At 44.7% G+C, this 25,955-nt stretch overlaps 1 protein-coding gene across 7 annotated transcripts in view; it reads left to right on the top strand.

The window, feature by feature from the left end:
* nav2a (neuron navigator 2a) overlaps window positions 1-25,955 on the top strand; it is a 534,653-nt gene that overhangs the window by 407,974 nt on the left and 100,724 nt on the right. For 4 of the 7 annotated variants that reach the window (XM_086008162.1, XM_086008160.1, XM_086008163.1 and 1 more), the window contains 3 exons: window positions 1,064-1,679; window positions 12,434-12,901; window positions 16,004-16,069. In XM_086008162.1, the coding sequence (XP_085864288.1) occupies window positions 1,064-1,679; window positions 12,434-12,901; window positions 16,004-16,069 (1,150 nt within the window). The remainder of the gene's footprint in view (window positions 1-1,063; window positions 1,680-12,433; window positions 12,902-16,003; window positions 16,070-25,955) is intronic. The other 3 variants (XM_086008161.1, XM_086008165.1, XM_086008164.1) reach the window with 1 other exon arrangement.

The raw sequence follows: 25,955 nt of genomic DNA, 5'->3' as shown, positions 1-25,955 counted from the left end.
ATCACCTCGAACACTGAAGGAAGTCATACTAGGAAATCCAAAGATGATCCAAACTCAACCTGTCGTCACCCACAACGAGTGCCTCCCGATTATGCTGAGAGTCTCTCGGACCGAGGAACCCGCGTGCTGCCCTGGCTCCCTTGCCTGTCCATCATTGCGCCCCGCTCTCCCTTTCCCCAGAGTATTCAACAACTGGGTTGAGCAGTAATGGGAGTCTCTGCTGCCAAGTCTGCAGTGGGAATCCCACTGGTGCCTGTGGAGAAATAAAATGAGCACATTTTTCAGTAATGCCACACACGGTTTTACAGCTTAGGCACTTTTGGTTTTACCATCACTTGTCGTAAGATCACAAGATAAATAGGGGGTAACGACGGTCATTGTAGCTGATCCATCCAGAAAGACCCAAATGTTTTTTAAATTATTCCAGGGTTTTTGCCTCCACTACTGTATCCAGACATTCATTCTTTGTGTTAATCACTCTTTGTATCATGAAGAAGTTCTTGATTTCAGTCCAAATTTTACCGTTTACCAGTTTGAACCTGTGTCTTATAACTTAATTTGAAGTAATTTTTAGGATCTACTTTATCCATTTGCTCCATTATCATATACCCCGATAAGGTTATCTCTCCGTTTAAGGTCACCCGCCATTTGCCTCTTTTCAAGGCTAAGAAGGTAAAGGTTCTCGCCATTCCTCATACCTCAGTCCACTGACACTATTCCAAAATAGCGAATTTATTGACAAATTAATACATTTTTTGTTACACTTTTTTCTAAAAGAAAAATTACATGTTTGCTAGATCTAGTAAAATCTAACTGGATGACAAAAAGCTTTTCTTGTTCTTCGATGTGTAGGAACCTGGAGGAAATGTGAAGAATGTTAAAAAGTTGAACTTAGAGAGAAAACATGGACACGATTTCTTTTTTAGTCAATCGCTAAGACACTGACATAACGTTGTGTTGAGGTTTTATGTGTACTTTTTTGTAGCAAAAACTGATGATGCTAAGGTGTCAGAAAAGGGCAGACTGTCTCCTAAATCTACAAATGTCCATCGATCTCCTTCAGATGCAGGCCGCAGCAGTGGGGATGAAGGGAAGAAACCTCCTTCTAGTGCTTCGCGCTCAACTGGGGGAACAAACACATTCGGATTCAAGAAACATGGAGGGTCTTCAGGAGGAATCACTATGATTACAGCAAGTGGTGCCACTATTACCAGTGGGTCTGCAACTCTCGGTAAAATCCCCAAGTCGTCGGGCCTTATAGGCAGATCATCAGGTAGGAAAGCCAGCGTTGACGGCTCCCAGAGCACTGAGGAGAATTATCTTATCCTAAATGCACGCACTAACTTGCAGTACCGCAGCCTGCCCCGGCCCAGTAAATCACACAGCCGTGGGACTGGGAATCGGTCTAGTACTAGCAGCATGGACTCCAACATCAGCAGTAAATCAGCAGGTCTTCCCGTTTCTAAACTGAGAGAGCCATCCAAGGCAGCCTCGGGCAACACAGTGCCTACATTACCTAACCAGACTGATAAAGAGAAGGGAGTATCGTCTGACACAGAAAGCGTGACTTCATCCAACTCTGTCAAAGCAAATCCTTCACAGATTGGAACCAACGGCTCTCAGAGTACTCGGCAGCAAGGATCCAAATATCCTGACATAGCTTCCCCCACCTTACGCAGGCAAGTAACATTTTATTATTACAAGTTGTGAATGTAAGCAATAAACTCCAACCCGTTTTCATTTGTTAGTAGCCGCCTGTTAATAGTCATTGTTTAATTCGTCTGTTGAGCAGTTCATTGGTGCGTCCACACTGGGAACTTGTTTCAGAGCTTCAACTGAGTAGGATCCACGCACAGTTGAACAGGCCAAGTTCAGAGGCCGAAATTTCCTGCTGTCCATGAGAATGCGCTTGCGTGTCTATGTTACGCTTGCGGAGTAAGCTTGCGATTTTGCCTGTTACTTGCCCTGCATGCAGGTAGTGCGATCTGTGGTCGGCGTTTGGCCTAAGGGTGTGCCATATACACTGGCACTGCAAATGCACAAAAGTGGAGGGAATTGTTCCCTCTACTATTTGTAGCAAAACTGTGAACACGTTCTTTGTACTGGTGCTCATGATTTCATTACCAATAGCGAATCCTTCTCTGAGAAGCGTGTGCATTTTGCATACGCAGCTCATTCTTGAGGGCGTCAAATCTAAATTTAGCATTTAGGCATCTTTCAAAGGGTATTGTTTTTCTTAAAGGTGTACTTTACAACCGTGTACTCTGCCTTAATATCTGCTGTGAAGTGCCGTGGGACATTTTACTATGTTAAAGGTGCTATATAAATGCACAGATGTTGTTGTTACTATCTTCATAGAAAAGTATTTGATAAACCTAATACAATAGCAAAATACAGGAAACTCTTTTTTATCCGGGACCGGCGTGGTGCCGGTTGATCAAAAAGTCCGGATTACAGAGAGGCATACTTACCAAGGTACGAGAGCCCCGTACACGGCCACAGGTGCAGGAGCCCCATACACGCCCACAGGTGCAGGAGCCCCGGTTACACGGCCACAGATCCAGGAACCCCAGTTACACGGCCACTAATATATAGTAAAACTTACCTGAACCTACTCCTGAATTTTGCCGGTTAAGAGAGATTTCCGGATATTTATGTGCCGGTTAAAAGAGAGTTTCCTGTACTGCGGATGCTGGAAATCCGAAATAACAACAGAAAACGCTGGAAAAACTTAGCAGGCCAGGCAGCATCCGTGGAGTGAGAAACAGAGTTTACGTTTCAGATCGAAGACCTTTCGTGACGACCTGAAACGTTAACCCTGTTTCTCTCTCCACAGATGCTGCCTGGCCTGCTGAGTTTTTCCAGCGTTTTCTGTTGTTATTTGATAAACCTAGTGCTTTGGTGACATCATCTGCAAGTGAAGCAACTGTGGATTTCAATTCGATTAAAGTTATTGGGCTGTGTTTTTGTAAACAAATAACGAAATAGTTCTGAAATATTCATTCCAATGAAGAGGGTGCTCCATTTAAACTTGACTCCACTCCCGATGGCTCATAGTTGATTCTCGCACGAAATAAATTTCAAATTATCAACTCATTCTGATTTAAGCAATGTAAATAAAACACAAAAGATGGGAATTTATTGCTGAAAAATTCAGTTATTAATTTGGCTTGTGTAACTTTCAATTAAGAAGGGCAAACTGCATTTCAACCGTAAATTTAAAATTCAGTTGGGGCCCAGTGCACATTGGACTTGGATCTCACCCAAAGATGTGAGTAATTTATTCACCGTTCTACCTGATGCAGTTTGTAAAGTAGGAGGGTTGTCTCTTACCTGGCTGGGACTCCATCTGTTTTGTGCAGGGAACCACGCTGCTGCCAAGTGGTGTACGCAGTTTGCAGATGGACTCATGCCTTGTACATCTGGCCAAAATTCCAATTATGTGCACAATGGTTTGAGGGCCTGTGAACATTGCCAGTGCATGCTCCTGATTGATGAGAGGAAAATCTTGGAATAACACTTTGCTTGTAGCCGCTGGGAAGCAAGAACTTTGGGCGATGCAGCTTTCATCTGGAGTATAAATGTTGCAAAATGTAAATTCTTTCAAATATTGGGAAGAAACCTGGGGGGGGAAATTCAGTTGTTTGCGCCTCTCGTTAGTGCCTTAAGAGGGCGCTAATGGGGCGCAAAGCAACTATCGCCCGGGCGCGGCAATGTTTGCGCCACTCTCGAAGTTAACTAGACATTTTGCGGCGGCGCTAAACACTATCGCCACGATCTCCTGCGCCGGCAGATCGTGACGTCAGTCGAGTGCGCATCGCCCCGTCAGCGCCCCGGACCGGATATTGAGTGGCGCCCCCTGCCTTACCGCCTGCCGCGAGCAACGACAGGTTGAGGGGAGCGTGTTGCAGTCAGAAAGGGACTGGGGGAGCGCTATTTAAAGGTGACCGCTTCCTGCCTTTTTTTGTCGGTGACATTTTTGCACCACGCATTCTGAGAGAGAGAGAGAGAGAGACTTCTGGAGCGATTCAACACTGTGTGAAGGAGTTTTGGGTACTGAGCAGCACTTTGCAGGTTTATTTTGATTTGCCCTTCCTTGCTTCGCCAGCGCTCTGAGGTAGCGCCTCGCTCCTTGGCCTTTGCGCCTTAAGACAGGTGTGAAGTGCCTGATTTAGCGCTCCAATCACTTCCAGGGGCGGTAAAAGCCATGTTTGCTGTCGGAGGCGATAATTAGCGCCAGGCGCTAAACTTTGCGCACGGCCGATAATGGCGCCCCAAACGGGGCGATACCGAATTTTTCCCCCCTTGTGAATTTTGTCTCTGGTATAGATGGTGGGTTATGCAGTTGAGTTTGTAGCGAATTAAAAAGGACACCCTGGGATAAGTTTGTCCCCTTTTTCTGTGCTGCATGCAATCAAATGGCTTTAACAAAAATTGCCTTGTGCATGACCCCTGCAACCAAGGCTCGAAAAATGAATTGAAAAGTGTGCGGAACATATGAGTGTGCCTCAGCACACGGCGTGTTGCAGTTTTTCGAGGCTTTTTTTCAGCTCCGAATTTGAAGTTTGTTTTAAAAAATTGCTTGCAGGGAGGTCAGAATTCAAGTGAGAAGGCCGGCATGGCCATGGGGTTGATTTTCCTTCCACATGCTGTTATCCCAGTGCAACGTACAGTGATATGCTGCAAAATGCACCTGATTTTGTTCTTGCCATGGAGGGAGTGCAGCGAAGATTCACCAGACTGATACCTGGGATGGCAGGAATGACGTATGAGGAGAGATTGGGTCGATTGGGCTTATACTCACTGGAGTTTAGAAGAATGAGAGGGGATCTCATTGAAACTTATAAAATTCTAACAGGACTAGACAGACTAGATGCAGGAAGGATGTTCCCGATGGCCGGCGAGTCCAGAACCAGGGGTCACAGTCTAAAGATAAGGGGTAAGCCATTTAGGACAGAGATGAGGAGGAATTTCTTCACCCAGAGAGTGGTGAACCTGTGGAATTCTCTACCACAGAAGGCAGTGGAGGCCAATTCATTAAATATATTCAAGAAGGAGTTAGATATATTTCTTAAGGCTAAAGGGATCAAGGGATACGGGGAGAAAGCAGGGACAGGGTACTGAATTTGGATGATCAGCCATGATCTCATTAAATGGCAGAGCAGGCTCGAGGGGCCGAATGGCCTACTCCTGCTCCTACCTTCTATATTTCTATTTTCAACGGATTTGAACCTGCCCATATTGAATGCTAAACAGTTTAAATTATGAGGACAGGTTGCATAGACTAGGCTTGTATTCCCTTTAGTATCGAAGATTAAGGGGTGATCTAATTGATGTGCTTAAGGTGATTGAAGGATTTGATAAGGTAGATGGAGAGAAACTATGGCTGCAATTTTGCTGACCTCGGCGACGTCGGTGGCGGGCGACGTCGGTGGCGGGTCGAGCCCGCTGTCTGAAATGAATTTCCCTTGATGGGGTTTGTTAAGCTCGCCCAGCGTGTTTCCCGGCCAATTAGAGGAAGCGGGTCTGGTGACATCATTTGATGACACGTCACCAGCCGCTTTCCTTAAAGGGACCACGGCCAACTTTATATTGACATTTGTGCTGTCCGTGTTCTACAGCATTGAGGTGCTGCAAACACTGACAATGACTGCACAGAGGTGCACGGCTGCACCCAGGCTCTCCCATGACTCCCTCCATATGCTTATGGAGGGAGTCACAGCACGCAGGGAGGTTCTCTTCCCTTCCCATGGGCGGAAGAGACCTCCCCAGGAAATCAACACAGCCTAGTTGCACATTGCAGAGGAGGGCACAAGCAAGGATGTGGTCAGGAGGATCTGGGTGCAGTGCCGCAAACATTTCAATGATCTCAGTAGATCAGGAAATGTTAGTACAAAGCCACACTCAGCCTCATCCTGCTGTGCATCTCGTCCCATCCCCATCACTCTGCCTTCCCTACCCAACTGCTGCACATCCTTACACCAACTTACCTTGCACCGCCACCCATCCCTCTCTATCTACATTAGCACTTCCCCAACACTAGCCACCCCTCACAGTCGCCCTCATCTTAGTACAACACACAAGGGTAGGCACTTGGGTATTTTATGCAATTTTCATGTAAAGTTTTTGTTAATGTAGTGGCAAACATTGAAACCTTTATTTTCAACACTTGGTGCAGTGAATGGTGAGACATAATGGCATTCCCTGCAATGCTGATGAGTGTGAAAGGAATGGCTTGGGCATTGTCGGGATGCTTTATGGTGTTGGTGTGGGGTGGTGCCAACCTGGTGCATCATGTGGCAGCCAGGGTGTACAGCGTCAAGTGAAGTAAATCCCCTGACCTCCTGGGCAGCAATGTGGTCGGGTGCTGATGCCCTGTGTCCTGTGCGGCATCAGTTGATTGTGGAGAAAGTTGGTGGTGGTGTTGTTGGTGCTGCTGGTGTGCCTGGTGCTGCTGATGTTGGGGCTGATTGTGGTGGGATACTGAGGATCAAGGTGAGAGGGTATAAAGGGCGCCCATGCTGATGGAATAGATGGCAGGTGAAGTAGAGAGGTAATGAAGTCAGAGTGAGTGGAGTCTTATGTAAAGACTTGCAGCATGGTGAATCTGTTGTGGAAACGCAGTGAGGAAGAGCTTGTGGCTAAGGGAAGATATCTCTGTAAGGTTGGAGCTGTTACTTTACATTTGAAGCTGTCAACTCAACAGCTGATTCAATGGCCACTGAACTCCCGCCTCAGCTTGACAGACGTGATCCCCGAGCAGCAAGGACCCCGTGGGCGAGCACGTAAAATCAAAAGGTGAGCTCAAATATATTCTTAATGGTCTCTGAACAAGGTCATAATGACCTGAATTGGGTCCCCCGCCACTGCGTGTCAGGTCTGCTCAGTGCTGACAGACCCAACATCGGGAAACAGGCGTAGCGGAGGGTTGACAGCGAGGTCCTGACCCGCTGGGGATAAAAAAACACTTTCCCCACCTGACTCGCCACCGATCGCGCCCACTGACCCCCTGAAAAAGCCAGCCCTATTTCTCTGGTGGGGTAGTTTAGAACAACGGGGTATAAACTTAAAATTAGAGCTAACCCGTTCAGGGGTAATGTCAGACAGCACTTCTTCAAACAAAAGGTAGTGGAAATCTGGAAATCTCTCCCCAAAAGGCTGTTGCGGCTGGGGGGTCAATTGAAAATTTCAGAACTGAGATTGATAGATTTTTGTTAGGCAAGATTATTGAGGGTTATAGAACCAAGACAGGTAGATGGAGCTAAGATGCAGATCAGCGATGTTCTAATTGAATGGCAGAACAGGCTCAAGGGGCTGAATGGCCTCCTCCTGTTCCTATGTGTCTGTGTTCCATATTCCCGGGTTCAGGACATTTGCACGCTGTGGGTTAGAGCCCGAGGCTGGGTGCATGCTCATAGATGGGGAGGAACTTCATGTTTGAAAGCTGGCTGAGATGTCTCGCTTTGAGGATGACAAAATCTTGCTGCAGGACGCGAGTCTCAGCAGGGACATTCTGTTTCCGCAACACGACCATACGGGGAGTGAAAAGCACGGCAAAAGGTGGCGAACTGCACTAATGTCAGCTGCACTGTCCAGAGGACATGACTGCAGTGCTGGAAAAAAATTCAACGCCCTCCCCAGGAGGGCAGCTGCAATTCAGCTCACATTTATGCACTATACCAACTATTAATATAATGAGCTCTTCCCATGCAGTCTTTCATTTTGTCTCCACCTTCCCATGGGGATTTCACTGAGAGGAAGTACCAGTTTAGCTGGTTGAGTACAACAGGCACCCACAGCAGACACTAGTTCCAGAGACACCATGCGTGTTGTACACTAAATGATGGCGGCATACTATTTATTTCCAATTAATTTCTCCATTTGTGAGGCTGGAGAAATGAATGTGCAGTGAAGAAGAATGGTCTGACTGGCAGATACGTTGGGTGGGCATGCAAATGTCGGAGATTAAGATTTATCGCAGTGGACTGGAAATGGTAAGAGTTCTTGGGATCTTTGAAGAAGCTTTCAGTTGCCAAAGTTTCTTGTACTGCATGCTTTGTTGGTTCCTCAGCCTCATTCTCCCGCAGTTCTTGTGGCAACTGCTCCATGTAGATGCCTATTTCAATTGCCATATCATGGAGAATGTAGCACAATGATCCAGGAAGCTTTGGCTGGATTATATTGTAGGATGCCCCCTCACCTGTCAAGGCACTGAAAATGCAGCTCCAGCATTCATCTGGTGGGGACGTGCCCCATCGTGTCTAGAAATCATAGAAATTTACGGCACAGAAGGAGGTCATTCGGCCCATCTGTGTCAGCTGAAAAAGAGCGATCCAGCCTAATCCCACTTTCCAGCTCTTGGTCCGTAGCCCTGGAGGTTACGATACTTCAAGTGCATATCCAGTTAACGTTTCAGGTCGATGACCTTTCGTCAGAACGGTTCTGACAAAGATCATCGCCCTGAAACATTAGCTCTGTTTCTCTCTCCACAGATGCTGCCTGACCTGCTGAGTATTTACAGCATTTTCTGTTTTTATTACTTTTTAAAGGTGATTAGGGCTTCTGCCTCTACCACCCTTTCAGGCAGCGGGTTCCAGACCCCCACCGCCCTGCGGGTGAAAAAAGTTCTCCTCAACTCCCCTCTAATCCTTCTACCAATTACTTTAAATTCACGCCCCCCTGGTTATTGACCTCTCTGCTAAGGGAAATAGGTCCTTCCTATCCACTCTATCTCGGCCCCTCTGTGCTTGACTGGTGTGTGGGGATGCTGCAGTGGTCATAAGCACAGATAGCAGTATTTTAATCATCACTGGCACCACTATTTTTTCTTAGCACCTCTTCTGAAACTGTGCCACAGTATTAATGGAGCAGGTTCACCACAAAGCGTTCATTCCACCAAGTAAAACACACGTGTATTTTTGACAAACCACCTACCAATGTTTTCTACATTGGTTTCACAGTCTTGCCCACATTTTACTAAGTCCATATTGTCTGCTGTCACACACATTGTTCCCCAGACGAGTATTGCTGCTGCCCTTATGGTGCAGGGGCTGTGGCTATCACAAAACATCCCTTTAAATTATGGAGGCATAAATCCGCCCTTTTGCAATTATAACCTATATCCTGAGAGAGGGTAAAATGTTCCTATTTATAAATATTGACAAAATTAGATATTTTGTTCATGGAAGATATTGGTGATGTCCTGTAGATATGAAGATGTTTTTGCAGCATCAGTCAATCAGTCAAGTCCATATTTTAATGAGCAGAACAACCTGAAGTTGTTCGTAAGGGTGACCCCGAGCTTCCGGTCGCCTGTCATTTTAATTCACCGCCCCATTCCCACTCAGACCTCACCGTCCTCGGCCTCTTGCATTGTTCCGCGGAAGCTCAGCGTAAGCTCGAGGAACAGCAACTCATCTTCCGATTAGGCACTTTACAGCCGTCCGGACTCAATATCGAGTTCAACAATTTCAGATCATAACCTCGGCCCCTATTATATTTTTATATATTTTTTATCCACACCTTTGGTTTGTGCCTTTTCCTTTTCTCTCTCTCCCACATGGCAGCTGTCTCTCATTCTGCCAGCGCATTTCACACTTCATCTAGAGCCATCTTTTGTCTCTTTACCTGTCCTATTACCATCTCGTCTCGTCTTGAATATCTCTTAATGTCTCTTCACCTCTCAGACCTTCCCTTTTGTTCTTTCATCCCCTCCCCATTTCCCAGCCCCCAAACTGGCCTTTTAATCTGTTTCATTTCCTGCTTTTTTCTCAGTTCTGACGAAGGGTCTTCGACCTGAAACGTTAACTCTGTTTCTCTCTCCACGGATGTTGCCTGGCCTGCTGAGTTTTTCCAGCGTTTTCTGTTGTTAACCTGAAGTTAAGTCTTGCCATCCGCACTGTCAAAAATCTGTCAACAGTCAACCAGTTTAAAAAGACATTTAAAAAAAAATATATTATTTGACAAATAAGCATCATCATAAGCTTGGGGCAGTTATTCAGCCAATTCTATAGTAATGAGAGAACTTAACTAAAGTAGGCAAATCCGAAGCATTCTGCATTAACTATGGTAATTAACTAATTCAACTCCTGGGATTCATAGTTTAAACGATGATACCCAATACAAAAAGACTCAAACAGGCGTTAGTCAATCCTAATCCTTGGAATTTTGAAAGGGATCCTGATGGAAAACTTGAGTGAGAATGATAAATAAGTTTGGGGTAATTTGATATCTGATCAAAATAATTTGGAAAGTAAAGATGACCCTAAATATAATCATTATGAAAATGACTTTTAATGACTGGTCTTTTTCAATACTGCCACATTTGATAGTGTAAAACATTTGTGATTCGTCATTTATTTAACAGTTGATGCGTTTACATGCAACGTATTTAATTGTTAAATATTGATATTAATCATTGTATGATGTTTTGTCTAGCTCTTGCATTCATTACAGTTGTCTCCTGCGTTTCATTCAAAGCTTGTGCTTGTTTTGACTATCTGTCAGTCTACACGCATTTCTCTGAGCTATCTATCCATCTTTTGCAGTGCCCCGTCCGCTTCCAGTATGCAATCGTTCTAGTTCTTTGCCAGTTACCTTTCTTCTTTTGTTCATTTCTTCCGCTCTCTTTCTTCGTACACTTGCTTGCTTTGTCCCAGAATGTACTTCTTCGCGTTATTTTCTTGTGTGTTTTTTTCTCATTTCACCTTTTTAGGAATCTGACCTTTTTCTGCCTATGTATTCTTTCTTCTTCCAGCAGTTTCTATCCATTTTTTTCCCTAACTCAGGTCAGCTTTTAATCTCTGAACATTGCCAAAGAAATATGTTCCACACTCTGTACCTGTTAAATACTTAAACATAATGCAGAAATTGACCCTTAAAAATGCTATTTATCTTATTATTACAATTGGGATGAATAAATTAAAAGACATGGGGGGAAAAATTGGGTAGCGCCCCCTTGGGGCTCTACCTTTGCTGGGTTTAGCGGCCCGAAAAAGTTAGCGCCCCCGCGGCCGATTTTCCTGGGTAGCGCCCCGAGAGGGAGGAGGGATGCTACTGGAAGCGCCCCACGTCCCTCTTGGGGCGCTGCGAGCCAATATCGCGGCGTGGGTGCTGCGGCACGTCGCACCGCGGTACTGCAGACCTTCCTCCCCCATATTAAAGGGGAGGGGCCTGGCGCAGTGCGTCCCGGCGCCCAGCTGGGCCACCAGGTATCGGGAGTGTCAGCAAACGAGCCCAGCACGCGAGTGTCGGGCTCACGGAGAGCAGCCGGCACCCCGCAGGGGGGCTTCACGGGGGCCGGGGACAGCAATGGGGGCAGGTGTTGGCAGGCGGCCAGCAACAAAAATGGCCGCCCGCCACCTCCCCTTTAACTAGCGCCGCCCCAGCCGCAGGTACGCCCCCCTGACCCCGGCGGATATAGCGTCCAGCGGTAAGTCGGGGGGCGCCACCCAATATTAGAGCCGGGGCGCGAGCATGGCGCTGCGCACGGTGATGACGTCTTAGGGCGCTAACGGAGGCGCAAATCAACCGAATTTAACCCCCTTGTTGCTTAAAGAGAAACAAATCCAGAACGTGAAGACGCACTAAGTTACAGCTGAAGACATGGGTTTCTGAAGTTAATTAGGGGTATATGCTACATTTACTTAAACTTTCTTCAACTAATACCACTAAAATAACATTATCTGGTCATTATCACATTGCTGTTTGTGGGAGCTTGCTGTGCGCAAATTGGCTGCCGTGGTTCCCAGGTTACAACAGTGACTGCACTTCATTTGCTATAAAGCGCTTTGGGACTTCCTGAGCTCGTGAAAGGCGCTATAGAAATGCAAGTCTTTTCTTTTTAGAAAAAAGGCCATCTGCTCAGAAACTAAAAACCGATCTTACTTGATGGTTAATTTATTTTATTAATAAACTATAAAGCCAGCCTTTCGTGTATTTGACTATAAATGCAATGCTACTGTGTCAATGCAATCCTTAGTCAACATTCCACATGGGATTTCCACAGAAAATCATAATGTTTGCAACAAGCCAAGTTGAATGTTTAAATGATAAAACCTCTTTACATTTATAGATTACTTTAAAATTTGTACCTCACCATTATCTAGGTTAAATTACCTTGATGAAAGGCTTTCACTTCATCTATCACCACTTCTTTAAAATAATAATGGATTGAGAGGATTAGGTATTATGTTCTGTCTAGACGTCAGGCAAAACTAGCATGTCTTTGAAAAAAGTATTTAATCATTTTAACAAAGGGCTGGTTTGAAAAATGTCAAATTCTATATTGGCACTTCTCAGCTGTGCCGTTTGCTGAACTGATTTTTTTTCCACCCTCCTTGTGCCTCCAGGTGTTTTTCCGAGAGAAACAATAGTATATTGTTGTAGAAATTAAAGATATCGCTTACAAGTATTTTTTGCATTTTTTAAGCAGACTGTTCGGGGTCAAGCCAAGCGCTAAGCAAGCTCCTGTCACAACAGCTGAAAACATGAAGAATTCCACAGTCATATCCAATCCTCATGCCACGATGAGCCAGCAGAGTAGCCTGGATTCTCCACCATCATGTTTAGGCAGTGGAGGCAGCAGCCCACTCTATAACAAGGCTACAGACATGATGCAATCTCCCTTGGCCTCCAGTCCAGCGTCAGTCCATTCCACAACGTCAAATGGTGCCCCATGGGGTGCCAGTCTGAGCAGCTCCTCCACCATAAGTAAGGATGGTCCCGGTTATCAGTCAGTAAACAGCCTGCACACCAGCTGTGAATCCATTGACATCTCCCTCAGCAGCGGAGGCGGTCTCAGTCATCACAACTCAACTAGTGGCTTGATCCCTTCCTCCAAAGAAGATTCGCTTACTCCTTTTGTGAGGACTAACAGCATTAAGACAGCTATGTCTGAGAGGTAAGAAACCAAGAATATGTGCTGAAATTTTATAGATTTGCATGTTCCTATTTTTACGAACGGTCTCATTTAATGGTCTTATTAATTAGAACTCGTCATTCATGACAACCCAGGAATCCATATGGTGTTTGTAGGAATATGGAGTGCTTGATGTACTTGCCTGATAGGCCATTTGTTTACATCTCCTGTCCATCTAGTGTTGTCTTTTTTCCACTTCATTTTCCTCTGTAAAACATTACTGCTTTTGTCCTCACGTTTGTAGAACAAAATATCATCGTAATGTTATTGAGATATTGGTTTATCTCCGCCTTCCTCCTGCTTTGAGACTAGATTTTGACCTTTTAGTGACAGTTTTTGAACACAGTGAGGCTGTGATAACCCTAACTCATTAATAGTGTTCCCTGAAAATCTGTCACTGAGCAAAGGGAGAAGTAGTAGCACAGTTTGGAGGCCAATAGAATGGACAGGGCGTAAGACTTGGACGCACCTGAGATAGTCAAAAGATGAGAAACTTGAGCTTGCTTACAGTGGGAGAGCATCGCAGCTGCGAAAGGGGAAAAGTAATTAACCTGAACCTCTGCCTATATTTTTCTCAATGAATTAATCCCCAGGCTGAAATGTTGTCTCTTGTTACTGAGCCACCCAAGAGTACTTGCTCGCCATGACCTAGATGATGCTGCAATAGGAGGCCAAATTTGAACACCTGAGAATCAGTTTTGAAAATTAAAAATAGGCGGTCGTATCAATTCAATGTTTGGCAGTTACAACTTGATGAATACTTGCCTGAAGCACACATACTCCAGAGATTAGCAGTGCGAGACCAGTGATAGAGATACCGGGATATAAATTGATGTTGGGGGGAAAAAAAATCAGACGGAGTTTAAAACCTGGTTGCCGATTTGCTATCATCCGTTTTGTGATACTGTCCAAGACTGATTTACACCCCATTATTTTGTGTACCAGTCAGTTTCTAAATATACTCAACGCTTTGAGGTGAGCTGTTCCGGGGCAGACTGAGATTATTTGCATCTTCTGAAATATACATTTCAAATTACAAATCATTCCTTAATTTTACTGTATAGTCGACCAACAGACAGTCATAATCTATATAATTAAAAGTCTTGCATTGAACACACATCCATGGTGAGGCATCTCTCAAAGATATTACACCTCAAATGGGTCAGCATACATAGACCAATTCTCCCCCCCCCCCTTAATTGAATGCTATCTTTTAAGTTGAGTATGTTAATTAACTTAAATCTCCAGTTGACTGAATTCAAACTAATAATATATCAGTTGGGTACCCATAAAACTAACCAATTAAATGGCTCAATTTTTTAAAAGCTACCACATACAAATCAGCAAGTACCACAAAACCAACAAATCAAATGCTTATACAACTTTGTTCTAATTTCATTCAGCGGCCATGTTGTTTAATGAGCTATTGGCTATATATGTGTAAAAACTAAATTTTGAACATAAACATGCAAAGGAATATGAGGAAATCATAAACCTACTGATCTTAAAAATGTTCCTTCGCACAGGCCTGCCCCTTCCTCTGGCCCTGGGTCCAGAGTTCTCCTGGGCTCCCAGTGCTTACAGTGTTTAACTGAACTTACCTGCCAGTATTTCCAAGGCACTGAGCATGTTGCACTTCAGTGTACAGCCTGTGACAGTTGTTTAGCTGCCATTTTATCTCACTCTCTCTACTGTTGCAATAAATCAGGAGTTGATCTTATTTCTTGCTTGCAGTCGCACATCTGCTCAGCCAGATCATTAGAATCATAGAATGGTTACACCACAGAAGGAGGCCATTCGGCCCGTCGAGCCCGTGCCAGCTCTCTGCAAGAGCACTTCAGCTAGTCCCACTCCCCCGCCAGAGGAGGAAGGCAAGGAAAAGAAGCATAGGCCCTTGGCTCCTCCCTCCCCTCACGCTATGAGTTCTGGCAGACTCCAGCTTCCATAGGAACAGGAGTAGGTCATTTAGCCCCTCGAGCCTGTTCCGCCATTGAATGATATCATAGCTGATCTGCGACAGCTTCCCTGCCCAATACTGTCAGGCCATAGAGATCCCAGCCAATACCCACTTGCCCCAATGCTGCCAGACACCAGCCCTGCGTGTACTGCCAGTCCACAGGTGATTGCCCCACTGCTGCCAGGCCCAGCTAGTCTCCCCTCCAACCCCACACCCCCACAATACCAGACTTCAGCTCCCTGTCCTCTGCCAGGCCACAGATCTTCTCCCCCAGTACTATCAGGCATGGATGTTCCTGCACCCACCTCCTAGTGCTGCCAAGCTGCTGGTCACCTTCTCACAGCTGCCAGGCCCAACATGTCCTGCCACCCCCTGGTGCTGTGAGGCCACAGCCTCGATATATGTTGTGATATTCTTTGAATAATTCAGAGTGATCATTACACTTAACAAGATCCATATGAGTCCAACTTCTTTCCATGAATATCTTCTTTCTATTTTTACTATATACTCCCCATGGTAAATTTCAATTGGTTTGCAGACTTACATTTCTGATCTGTTGCTTTTTTGGTTCTACGCTGTAATAATAATAATAATTCAACTTTATTGTCATTGTACAACGAAATGTGATCTTGCAAGCTCCCATGAGTCCAGTACAAATAACATTTAACGTAAATAGCACTGTCCTGGGAGAAGCAAAGCCGCTGCATCTGTGCGCGCCACCATTCCATTTCCACCATTCCTCCTGTCCGACAATCTTCAGCCCAACGCCCGGGCCTGCTCACCAGCCGCCCCTCCCGTGACCTTCTCACCAACCACCCCTCCTCGGGGCTCCTTCCATGACCACCTGCAACTGGTCTTCCCTGATGGTCACCCCTCCAGGTACTAACCAGGCCTGGCTCTGCTTAGCTTCCAAGCCTTGCCAGTGACCCTGTCCCTAGTCCCAGGAATAGGGCTGTGTTGAAGTTGGAAATTTAAGTGAACCAAATGTTTAATTTTGCTGTTGGATATCGATGTATTTATTCTCGGATCTGCTAACATTGGTTTTTTTTCTCATTTATTTCTTTCCTAAGTGTTAATCTGCCTTTTTTTCTCTGTTTTTCCCTGTACTGCTTGGTTCCACCCCATAGCCCTCTCTCTTCCCCTACTGCTAGTCCCAAATTCAACAGAAATACATTACCAAGGAAACAAGACAGGTAATGCTCACAGTCTGAAGCAGACAATTAATTCGGTCAAAGGAGGCCCTGTCTTCAAGGATCATCTGGGTTTTTAATTAACCCCTTTGCAAAACTGGCACCTAACTTTTTAAAATTATACTGTTTAGTGCTAAGCTTCTAAAATCTCAAAATCTACTACGAATATTTTGGTATAATGCTTTGTGTTTTGTTTGGGCATTGCTGTTTCCTAATTGGTATGTTAGTTTTTAAACAAACACGAAGATTAAGTTCCACAATAGTCAAGTGAAAGGACTGCAGAAAGATTTCTGTGAGAACTACCCTCGTGAGTTTAGTTTTGAGTAGAACTCTAAAGAAATATTTGATGGTACTGCACATATTTTAAGTAAACTTCCATTAAATGTAGAATAGGTTAAGAGTATTGTACAAGAGCTTTGCCTAATGGCTCAGTAGGGTAAAAATACCGGAAAGGTTCCCCGGTCCAGCTCCCATCTTCACTGAATTTGCCAAGCAAGGCAGCAAATGGGGATGCTATTGTTTGCTTCAGCATTCCTGGGTTAGGGATATGGCAAAATCAACCAGAGTTTCTGCTCCCAATCACTTTCCCAGTGACTCTCACTGGAAAGTTGACATCAGGTGAGAACAGGATTGAGATTGGCTGTGAAGCTGCCCACACAATCAAACAGGCTGCCAACCGCTCACTAGGCTCATACTTGAAGACAGGCCACTTAAGCAAGTACCCGAGGGCTTCCGAACCCATGGAGACTTACCCCATTACAAGTTAGTGCATTCAGGAGCGAAGAGAAAATGGAAGGTGGGTGGGTGGGGGATGGGGGAAGGAGAGCGGGGATGGTGCTAATACTAATTGTCCTTGTTTTAAATTATATTTTAAAATAATCTATTATTGCTGCCAACAACAAATTGTGTCTGTATTTGCACATTTGTGCCTTGAAATACTCACCAAATATTAATTGTCCCCATACCTTTTTAAAGCAGACATTTTTATTAAAAGAAATCTAAATATAAAATTAAATTGGCATGTTCCACACAAGCCTTCCCATTGATCGTGAGGTTAATCTCAGGTGATCCTTGATACATGGTCCAATGGCATTCAAGGCTTTGGTCAATATCATGTCACAGTGGTATGCTAGTGAGAAAAGACATATATGTATAAAGTTACTGGTGTTAATTGCCACGGAAATGTTCTGTTTCACAGGCAAAATAACCTCTTTTATTTAAAAACGATTAAAAAAAAATGCAACTCTTTCTGGAAATGTTTGAATTATCCTGCGACCAAGTTGAAGGTCAGGTTCTTTGTATACTTTAAAAGTTCATGGCATAGAGAGAAAAAGTTTGCAATTTTTGAACTGGACAGAAAATAGACTAATGGTAGTTAAGGTTATCTTGCGACAAAAGAACTTGATTTTTCTTTTACGTTTATTTGGATTCCCTGTACCATTTGTTCCAATGAGTTCCTCTCTCCTCCTGCCACCCCACCCAACACCACCCCCAAGTCCTATATTATTCCCTTGCCAAAATAGGGACCTCGCTCTCGGTCTATGCTATTGCTTCTTGATTTATTGGTTGCTAGGAAATGTACAAGAGCAACCTGGTATAATTTTTCTCCCAACTCCTCCCTCCCCCCCTTCGCTTCTGATCCGTCAATCTCCCTGAGGGACAAGGTGAGGTCTGGGACTTAGCATGTGATGCAATGTAGGCACAAACCTGCACCCAACACCTCTGATGCTGAACATTTCTAAGTTCTATTTGACAGTCTTGATTTTATTGGCCAACTTGAGTCACTGTGGTTGGCTAATGCCCCAAAAGAAAAATGGTAATCATGCAGTGTATTCAGCTGACAACAGCTTAAAATTCCTGCTTAATTTTTTTTGTATTAATAATTGCCCCCACACACACCCTACTTATCCATAAGGATGTTATTTTCCATTGTTTTTAAAGCTCTGAAGACGTCTTTTAGTGAAGATCCATTACCTTTTGTCTGAGGAGAAAGATGAACTAGCTTCGGGCTACTTTAATTCAAATTATACCACGTGCAAATGATGGGGTTATATTGCCACACATTTTTTGCAGGCACTGCATTGTTGTGCTATTGGACAAACAAAAATATGTTCGATAGATACCTTTCAATTGTGGTGGGTACCCCTTTCAGTTGCAGCATTTTATAACAATCTTGTGTCCCCTGCCTTGTACTGACACTTGAACATTCGTGAAGAAAAGTAGTAAAAACATTAATAAACAGGCGCTACCTTAACTCGTTCAATGTAATTGACTCGAATATTCATATTTAACTGGAAACGGAGCATCTCATTATTATCACTGTTTGAGACACGTAACCTTAGAAGACTGACTGAGAAGCAGCATTCTTGGCACTTCGGTTTTTTGAAGTAATGGTCTGAATGATCTATATAAACACAATCACACTAGCATTCCATTGTGTAGGTTGCTTTCCCATTGGCATGCCAACATTTATCTGCATCATAAGCAAATGTGTTGCCCAATTCTAAACCTGTGTGTGGTGCTGGAAAATGCCTTTCTTCTGGTTGTGGCCTTTCTTTGTGCTGCTTTTGTTAATGGTGGCTGACTTGAGTAAGCATTAAGTCAATTGATTTTGAAGCATTTTAAGGTCCAAATGATTCAGGCATAAAATCAGTTAGAGTATTTGTTTAGAGTTTTGGATAAATCTATACTCTGAATCTACGTACATTGCTTAAAAAAAAATGATGCTGGGGTAGGTGGATCTTCAAAAATAAGAGCACGGTTTCCTCCGTGCAATCAGATGGGATTCCTTCGGTTGCCAGAGTTCTCTTAAGTTCTGGCACCTTTAATGTGTAATGGAGTTCATCACAGCTAGTGAAAAGAAAAATTAAACTTACAAGACCTAACTGTGAACCCTAACTGATGAATTTGGTCATTTAAAAGCACCTTATTTGGATCTATGTTATTTCTGAGTCTAAACTATACATTTCAAATATTAAGTTAAAAATATTTCCTTAATTATAGAGGCGACCTGTCGTAAAGTTTATATTGAACAGCATCTCTATTATTACCTACAAAATGTCAATTGGATTAAATAAATGTTCAGTGAGTGGTGCTCATATTTACTGCTACATGACTAAGCGTTAATATCTACTGCAGAAGACCACAATTGAAATGCACAATGCAAATCCAGTGACTTGTAACAGCAAACAAACCTGCTGATATTGAATATAATATTTGTTCTTTACACTTTCTGTTAGTAACAACTGAAGATAATTGTATACGTTTCATTGTTAACCAAGAAAATCTTTGGAAAATATTTTTTTCCAGTAAGTAATCTGTAGCTGATTTCTCTGAGGCTATGGATTTTTAATTTGTGACCATTGACCAGTTCAGAATATGATCTTTATGTTTGGTATACTACAGATTTGCCAGTTATGTGGCACAGTTTGGTATATATGTTTTTTTTTTAAGTCATTAACCTCATATCCTAAAGAAACCGCCATTTTGCTTTTTCATATCCCATAGCAAATCTTATTACTGAGGAAATCTGTGTTGGGTGTATCTTAACATTCGACGGTTTACATGCCCGCTACACACACTTTACTTTAATCTTGCTACCTCTTAACTTCCTACTAGTACTTTTCTCAGTTTTCTTCTCACTTTCCTACAGTGATCCGCAGCTTGATAGGAATACCTTGCCTAAGAAGGGATTCAGGTATTGGTACTTCCCTCATAGATAACGGCTTTTTGTGTCTCTGGCACTACGCTCTTTGTATTTGTGGCAATGGGTGTTGGTGGCATATTTCCATTTGTGCGAGCGTCTCAATATCTTTATTTTACCATTTCGCTTTCTTGTGCAGTCTGGATTTTGGAATTTTTTTTTTGAAGCTGCCGCGGCTTTTGCTCAACTCGATGTTTGTTTTGTGAGCATGAATCAAAGTGCTTTTACAGACATGGCTGATAGCTGTAGGTCACATGTCTGAGGCTTGTTTGCGTGTATGGCTTTATTCCCCCCACTCACTCTGAGTTACCAAAATTCCTTCCAGTCCAGTGACGATAAAGGGTAAAACTGTTTGCAACAACAATTCTAGCTTTGGGCTCACAGAGAATCAATGGATCATTATTTTTGCACAGAGGAGCACTTTGGACTGAACCATCATTACATGGAAGAACCAAGTGTATGGCGCAAAGAACACCGTGATTAAAGTGGCTAAAGTATTTTGCAGACTTTGAATGTGGACATCTTCATTGTCCTTGATCAATGGCGTTGTATTGACAGCGAATTGGTTCCGCTAAAGGGAAACCCAGTGCAACCGCCACAGGCTTTTCCTGTCCTTCCTGTCAGCATGGCTTCTTGCCTTCATGTGGTGCTGCGCTAAATCAAAATCAGCATTAAGCCACTTGAGGGATGTCAGAAGACATAATTCAGCCAAATCGACTATTTCAATCTAGGTCTCCTGATCTATATAATGTGGGCCAATGATACATTATACTACTAAGCTGACAAAATGTCAGTGTTTTGAAGAGTTTTGAAAGGGATCTGCCCAGGAATAATTTTAAACTGAGCCTGCAGTGGGAGTATTTCAGATTGAGCTCTTAGAATCTTACAGCACAGAAGGAGACCCATGGGCCCCTCTTGCCTGTGCCAGCTCTTTGAAAGAACTGTCCAATTTAGCCCACACTCCAGCTTTCTCCCCATTACCCTGCAAATGAATCCTCTTCAAGTGCATAAGAGATATTGGGCCTGAATTTGCGGTTGGAGGCTCCCCGCGGGGAAATGCCTCCGATCCGCAAATAAAATCCGCACCTACCTGGTGCCTCGGGATCCACGGAGACTCGCGCTCCTGGGCCTCTACGCGTAGGACTGCGTAGAGGCCCACGTATCCCAGGGGCGCAGGTGGTTCGCAAGCGCCCGGGATCACAAATAAAAGAAGGGGATCCCCATTTGTGTTTATGGGGATTACGTTTACATAAGCATGAATGGGGATCACATAAAAAACACATTTACATACCAAATAAATTTTTTAAAAGTTACGTATTTATAAAATTAGTTAATATCATTTAATTAAACATTTAAAACAAAAATTTAATTTTTTGAAAATTAAATTTAAATGTTTTAAAGGGGCTAAAATAGCCTTAACTTATTTTACAGGTGTTTTAATGTTTAAATAATTAAAAAAAAAAATTATATTCATTTAAACTCTTATGCTGGTAAAAGCAGGCCTTACTCCTGCTTTTACCAGGCGTATGAATTTCACGGCATACGCTGGGCAGAAGTTGGACAAATAGCCCAACTCTCCGCCCGTAGATGTCCATGTCCCAGGGATGGGGAGGATCTGTTCGCAAGTTCCGGGTTTTCGTGCGTGCGCTTTGCGGGCCCTTACAGGTGGACCGTGTGCGCATTGGTAGGCCCCGGAAAATACGGGCCAATGTACATAACTCAATCTGATATGGACAGCTGCAGTGCAAGTCCCAGTGAGTGTGTAGGCTTACTTCTCCTCTGAATTTCTTCTTTTACTCATTCTTTCCTGAAGGTGGTGTTACCTGCTGTCATGTGTGTTCATGGGTGGTCTCAATCTAAGTGCCTATTCTTTGTATTTGAGCATGAGCAGTGAGTTTTGGGCTATTTGCCCAAGGGAAGCCATGCGCGATTCTGGCCTTCATTGAAGATCCACGTGCATACAATTCTCCCGGGGTTGATGGGTAATGGGCAGCAGCAGTCGCGCGGCTGACTTTTTCACCCTCCCTACCCAGGGACACTAACATCAATTGTAGTGTTTCGACTGCTTTTTTTGTTTTGTTTGTTTCAGTGCCACATGAAACATTCATTTACCCACTGCTCCAATATCCATTGTTTAATTATAAGTTAATGATTTTCAATGTTTCTAGTGTATGAGTGACTGCAACTTTGTGAAAGTATAAGGTTGAACTATCGAGTATCGGACATGACATTGGCGAAGTAAAATAAAATTGTGGTATTTTTTTTGAGGCAAAAATCATGGCCCGATCATGATGGGGAGGGAGTGGGAGTGAGGTTTAGTGGCTCCTGGATGTCCTGCTGACTTTAACAGCAGGACCTGATTAACATTTTTGGACTCTGTTTCCTGGCTGCAGCCAGCCAGATTGAGAGGCTGGCTAGCTGACTTAGTTGGGCGGTTAGGACTGTGGCACCAGGCCGCAGCCGGGGAGCGGAGAGGAGGGAGGGAAGAGATTGTGGATTGATGGGGGCATCAGGGGGTGGGGGGTTGAGCGGTGTGGAGAGATTGTGGCTCGGAATGGTTTTCTGGGTAGGGGGGAGACCATGGAGAGATTGTGGTTCGGGATGGTCTTGAGGCCCCGGAGGGATCGTGAGTCTGTGTGGACTTGGATGGGGGGGGGGGGGGGGGCGGGGTGGGCGGAGCCCCGGAGAGATCGGTTGGGGGTCGGAGAAATTGGACGGGGCCAGAGAGCGAGGTCGGGGGTTGGAAATATCGTAGGGGCTGGACAGGTAGGTCTGGGGTCGTAGAATTCGCAGGGGGCGTCCGACTGCGGGAGGGTTAACAGGTTTGCTTGGGGGTCCGGGGGGAAGCACTCCTGCTCCTCCTGGCCCACAAGCAGTGCTGGGAAGGCACTTACCTGCTGGATCCAGCTGACCTCGCCTCCCTTCAGCTGTTTGGTTTCCCGGGGCCTGGGAAACCTGGTCGGCCAGCGTTAAACCTGAAACAGAGGTAAGATCTGAGGAACACAGCCTCATTAAAATATTTAAATGAGGGGCCCGCCTCCAGAGAGCAGGTTAATCGCACCCCCCCCCCCTCCCCAGCCCGCCTCTGTTAAAACCAGATGGGGGTCAGTTTCTCATTTTTAAACCCCTCCCCCCCCCGCCTGTTCTGGTGGTCAAATTTACCTCCCCCAACCCCACACACCCATGTCGCCATATAGAATGAGCTTATTGGTGCTTTCTGATGGTTATCTATTTGTACATTTATACTCATATCTTAAAATAAGGGATCTTTAAAATTGTTCCTTTCTTCGATACAAGCCTGTGCTTAAGTATAAACGCAGGGTTGTGTCGTTGCTGCGCTTTAAGGGGAAATTTTATCTAATTTACTTGCAAACCAAGTCTATGGGGGGGACATGCTGATGTAAAGATGGACTGTATGTTCCACAGATTAACAGAAAAACCATGAATGCTCAGAATCTGAAATAAAATGCAGTGATCTGATTAAGGGTCCCACCCAAAATATCAATCTACCTCTCTTTCAGATGCCGACTGACCCACTGCGTTTCCACCATTTTACATTTAATTTATGGACCGTTGCGGTAACCGTCTGTTATCTGGATGTGGCAATGAACATAACAAAGAGCATTTCTTTTCAATCTAAAAGGACTCTAGATCACAAAATGATTCTCTTATCAACATTTTACAGTACATGGGTTGGATTGTGTGGCCAGCGGTGAACAAACGGCACCAGCACTTGCCCGTAGACTTTCTATGGGCTTTTGCACAGGAAGTTCCTGTCAGCCAACTATCCACAGTGCCCTCTACAGGGCATCTGGGACCTGTGTGAACAGGGCAACAACTCTGTGGCCTAGAAATTGGCCTGAGGCGCCCAAGCGGCGCGAAGTTCGCTTGTGCGCTGGAATTTGCGCCGCGATCGCCGCATTAGCGATCGCCGCAAATTCAGTTGAAGTGCCCCTAGAGGGAGACGGGGCGCAGCTCGAGGCGCTCCGCGTCCCTCTTAGGGCGCTGAAACTGAATATCGCAGCGCAACGTGCCGCAGCGCCACACGCTGCGGCACGGCACGCTGCGGTACTGCAGGCCTTCCTCCTACTGTTAAGGGGGAGGGGCCTGCAATAGTGCGATCCCCGCTCGCGAGTGCCGGCAAACGAGCCCGGCACCAAGGAGAAGTGCCGGGCTCTCGGGAAACAGCCGGCAATGCTGCGGGGGGGGGCGGGGGGTGTAGGAGGCCGGGGACGGATGTGCTGGCAGGCGGCCGCCCCGCACCTCCACTTTAGCTTGCGCCGCTGCCAGCACAGTAAAGCCCCGTGAACCGGGCGCGGGTAGCGAACGGCGCAACTGCGACGTTCGGTACCAAATATCGCGAACGGGGCGCAAATGGGGTGCTGCGCACACCGATGATGTCATCGGTGGCGGCGCAGCACAAATGGCTAACGCCACCATTTGCGCCCCTGCTGAACATCGCGGGAGGCGCAGCCAGTGGCACTACAGCCACTGACTGCCTCTTTAGGCGCTAAGAGGTGCCGCTACTCACCCAATTTTTCCCCCTGTATCTCCTTAACCGATCAAATTGAAGAATCGTTGACGAGCAGCGCAGAGTCTGAACCAGGAAGTGTCAGTTAGAATAGTGAATTCAATGTCAAATCAGGTAGAGAAAGCAAAATAGAGAGGGGGAAAGAAAGATTGGATTAAAAGAGATCAAAAGAAAAGGGAACAGATATATATTTTATATATATATATATTATTTTTTAAAATCTCCAACAATAAATAAAATCTGAAGGAATGAGACTCCACACTTGTAAACTTGAATTTTCAGTGCCAGAGAGGTTGTTTGGCAGTAATTAAGACTTGCCACCAATGTTCCCGTTAAGCCGCGAGGCCGTGCAGCTGTCTGGAGCTCCCGCTCAGGCCGCTTACCGGCTTTATAGTTGAAAAACTGCGCATGCGTGGAAATGTGAATGGGCCACGCAGCCCGTTAAAGGGGCCACGCACACAAAACAATTAGCAGGAATATTGCATACCACGCTGTTAAATGGGCACATACACTGGAATGGACAAGCCCTAACTTTTTCTGGCAAGTTAATGAATATATATCAGGTAAGTACGCCATTCAATGTATTTCAATGGTGAGTCTCTTAGCGAGATAACGTTAGCCGAGGAGTGGGGCATCTCGGACAGCAACTTCCCGATTTACGCATTTAACTGCGCATGTGTGATCGCTGGAAGTTGCTGTCCGATTTACACGCTAATAGCTGTTAGCCTCACCGTTAATTCTACCACAAAATCCGGCCCATTGTACTCTACATGGAGATGCACAGTATTATAAAAGAACTATAGAATAATAAAATAATTTCACAGTGTTAGCTGTATTGTGTATCATGAAACAACTTTGACATTCATTTGTAATGAATGGCTACAGTCAAACAAATCCATTCATTTTAATGCATTGTAAGTTGTTAAATTGCTTATCGTGGGAGACACTGGACTACATCATAGTGCACTCTAATTTTAGTGACGGTTTTCATTTGAGGGTGCATGTTGCAGGAAACAAAATCTGAAACATTTTGTACGGTTCTCAGCAATTCATCATTTGTAACAACAACAATTGCATTTATATTAAGGTAGTAAAACATCCCAAAGTGCTTCACAGGGGCGTTATCAAACAAACCTTAACACCAAGTCACATAAGGAGATATTAGGACAGGTGAGGTTTTAAGGAGCCTCTTGAAGGAAGTAGAGAGGCTGAGAGGGAATTCCAGAGCTTAGGGCCTAGGCAGCTGAAGGTATGATCGCCAATTGGAGAGTGATGAAAATTGGGGATACGCAAGAGGCCAGAATTTGTATGAACTGCGCAATATAAGCAACTCCCCTCTCTTTGTTATGGTGAATCGTACAGAAATATCTACATTGGAAATGTGATGCATGATATTCCTTTCTTCCCTCCTCCCTTCCATTAACAAACTAGGCATTGTATCTTTAGAATTCTTATGTTTCTTAGCATTTCAGCGCAAAATTAAAACCTGATCACATTTTATTTTTATTGCTTTATATTCTCTCTGTTGCTGCTCGCTCAGCTGAGAGAGGAGGGTAGGCAACCTGCTCTCTGGTTGACTCCTTGGAGGTGAGGATGAACCTAGCTTCTCCTCAGTAACTCCTCTTGACATCCCAAAGTAAGACTTGGCACTGTTG

Source organism: Somniosus microcephalus, chromosome 15 (genome assembly GCF_052327205.1).
Source record: "Somniosus microcephalus isolate GS21.2 chromosome 15, FLI_Smic_1.0, whole genome shotgun sequence".
Taxonomy (NCBI): domain Eukaryota; kingdom Metazoa; phylum Chordata; class Chondrichthyes; order Squaliformes; family Somniosidae; genus Somniosus; species Somniosus microcephalus.
Note: the sequence above shows the minus strand (reverse complement) of the source record. Positions and strands in the feature narration are given on the sequence as shown.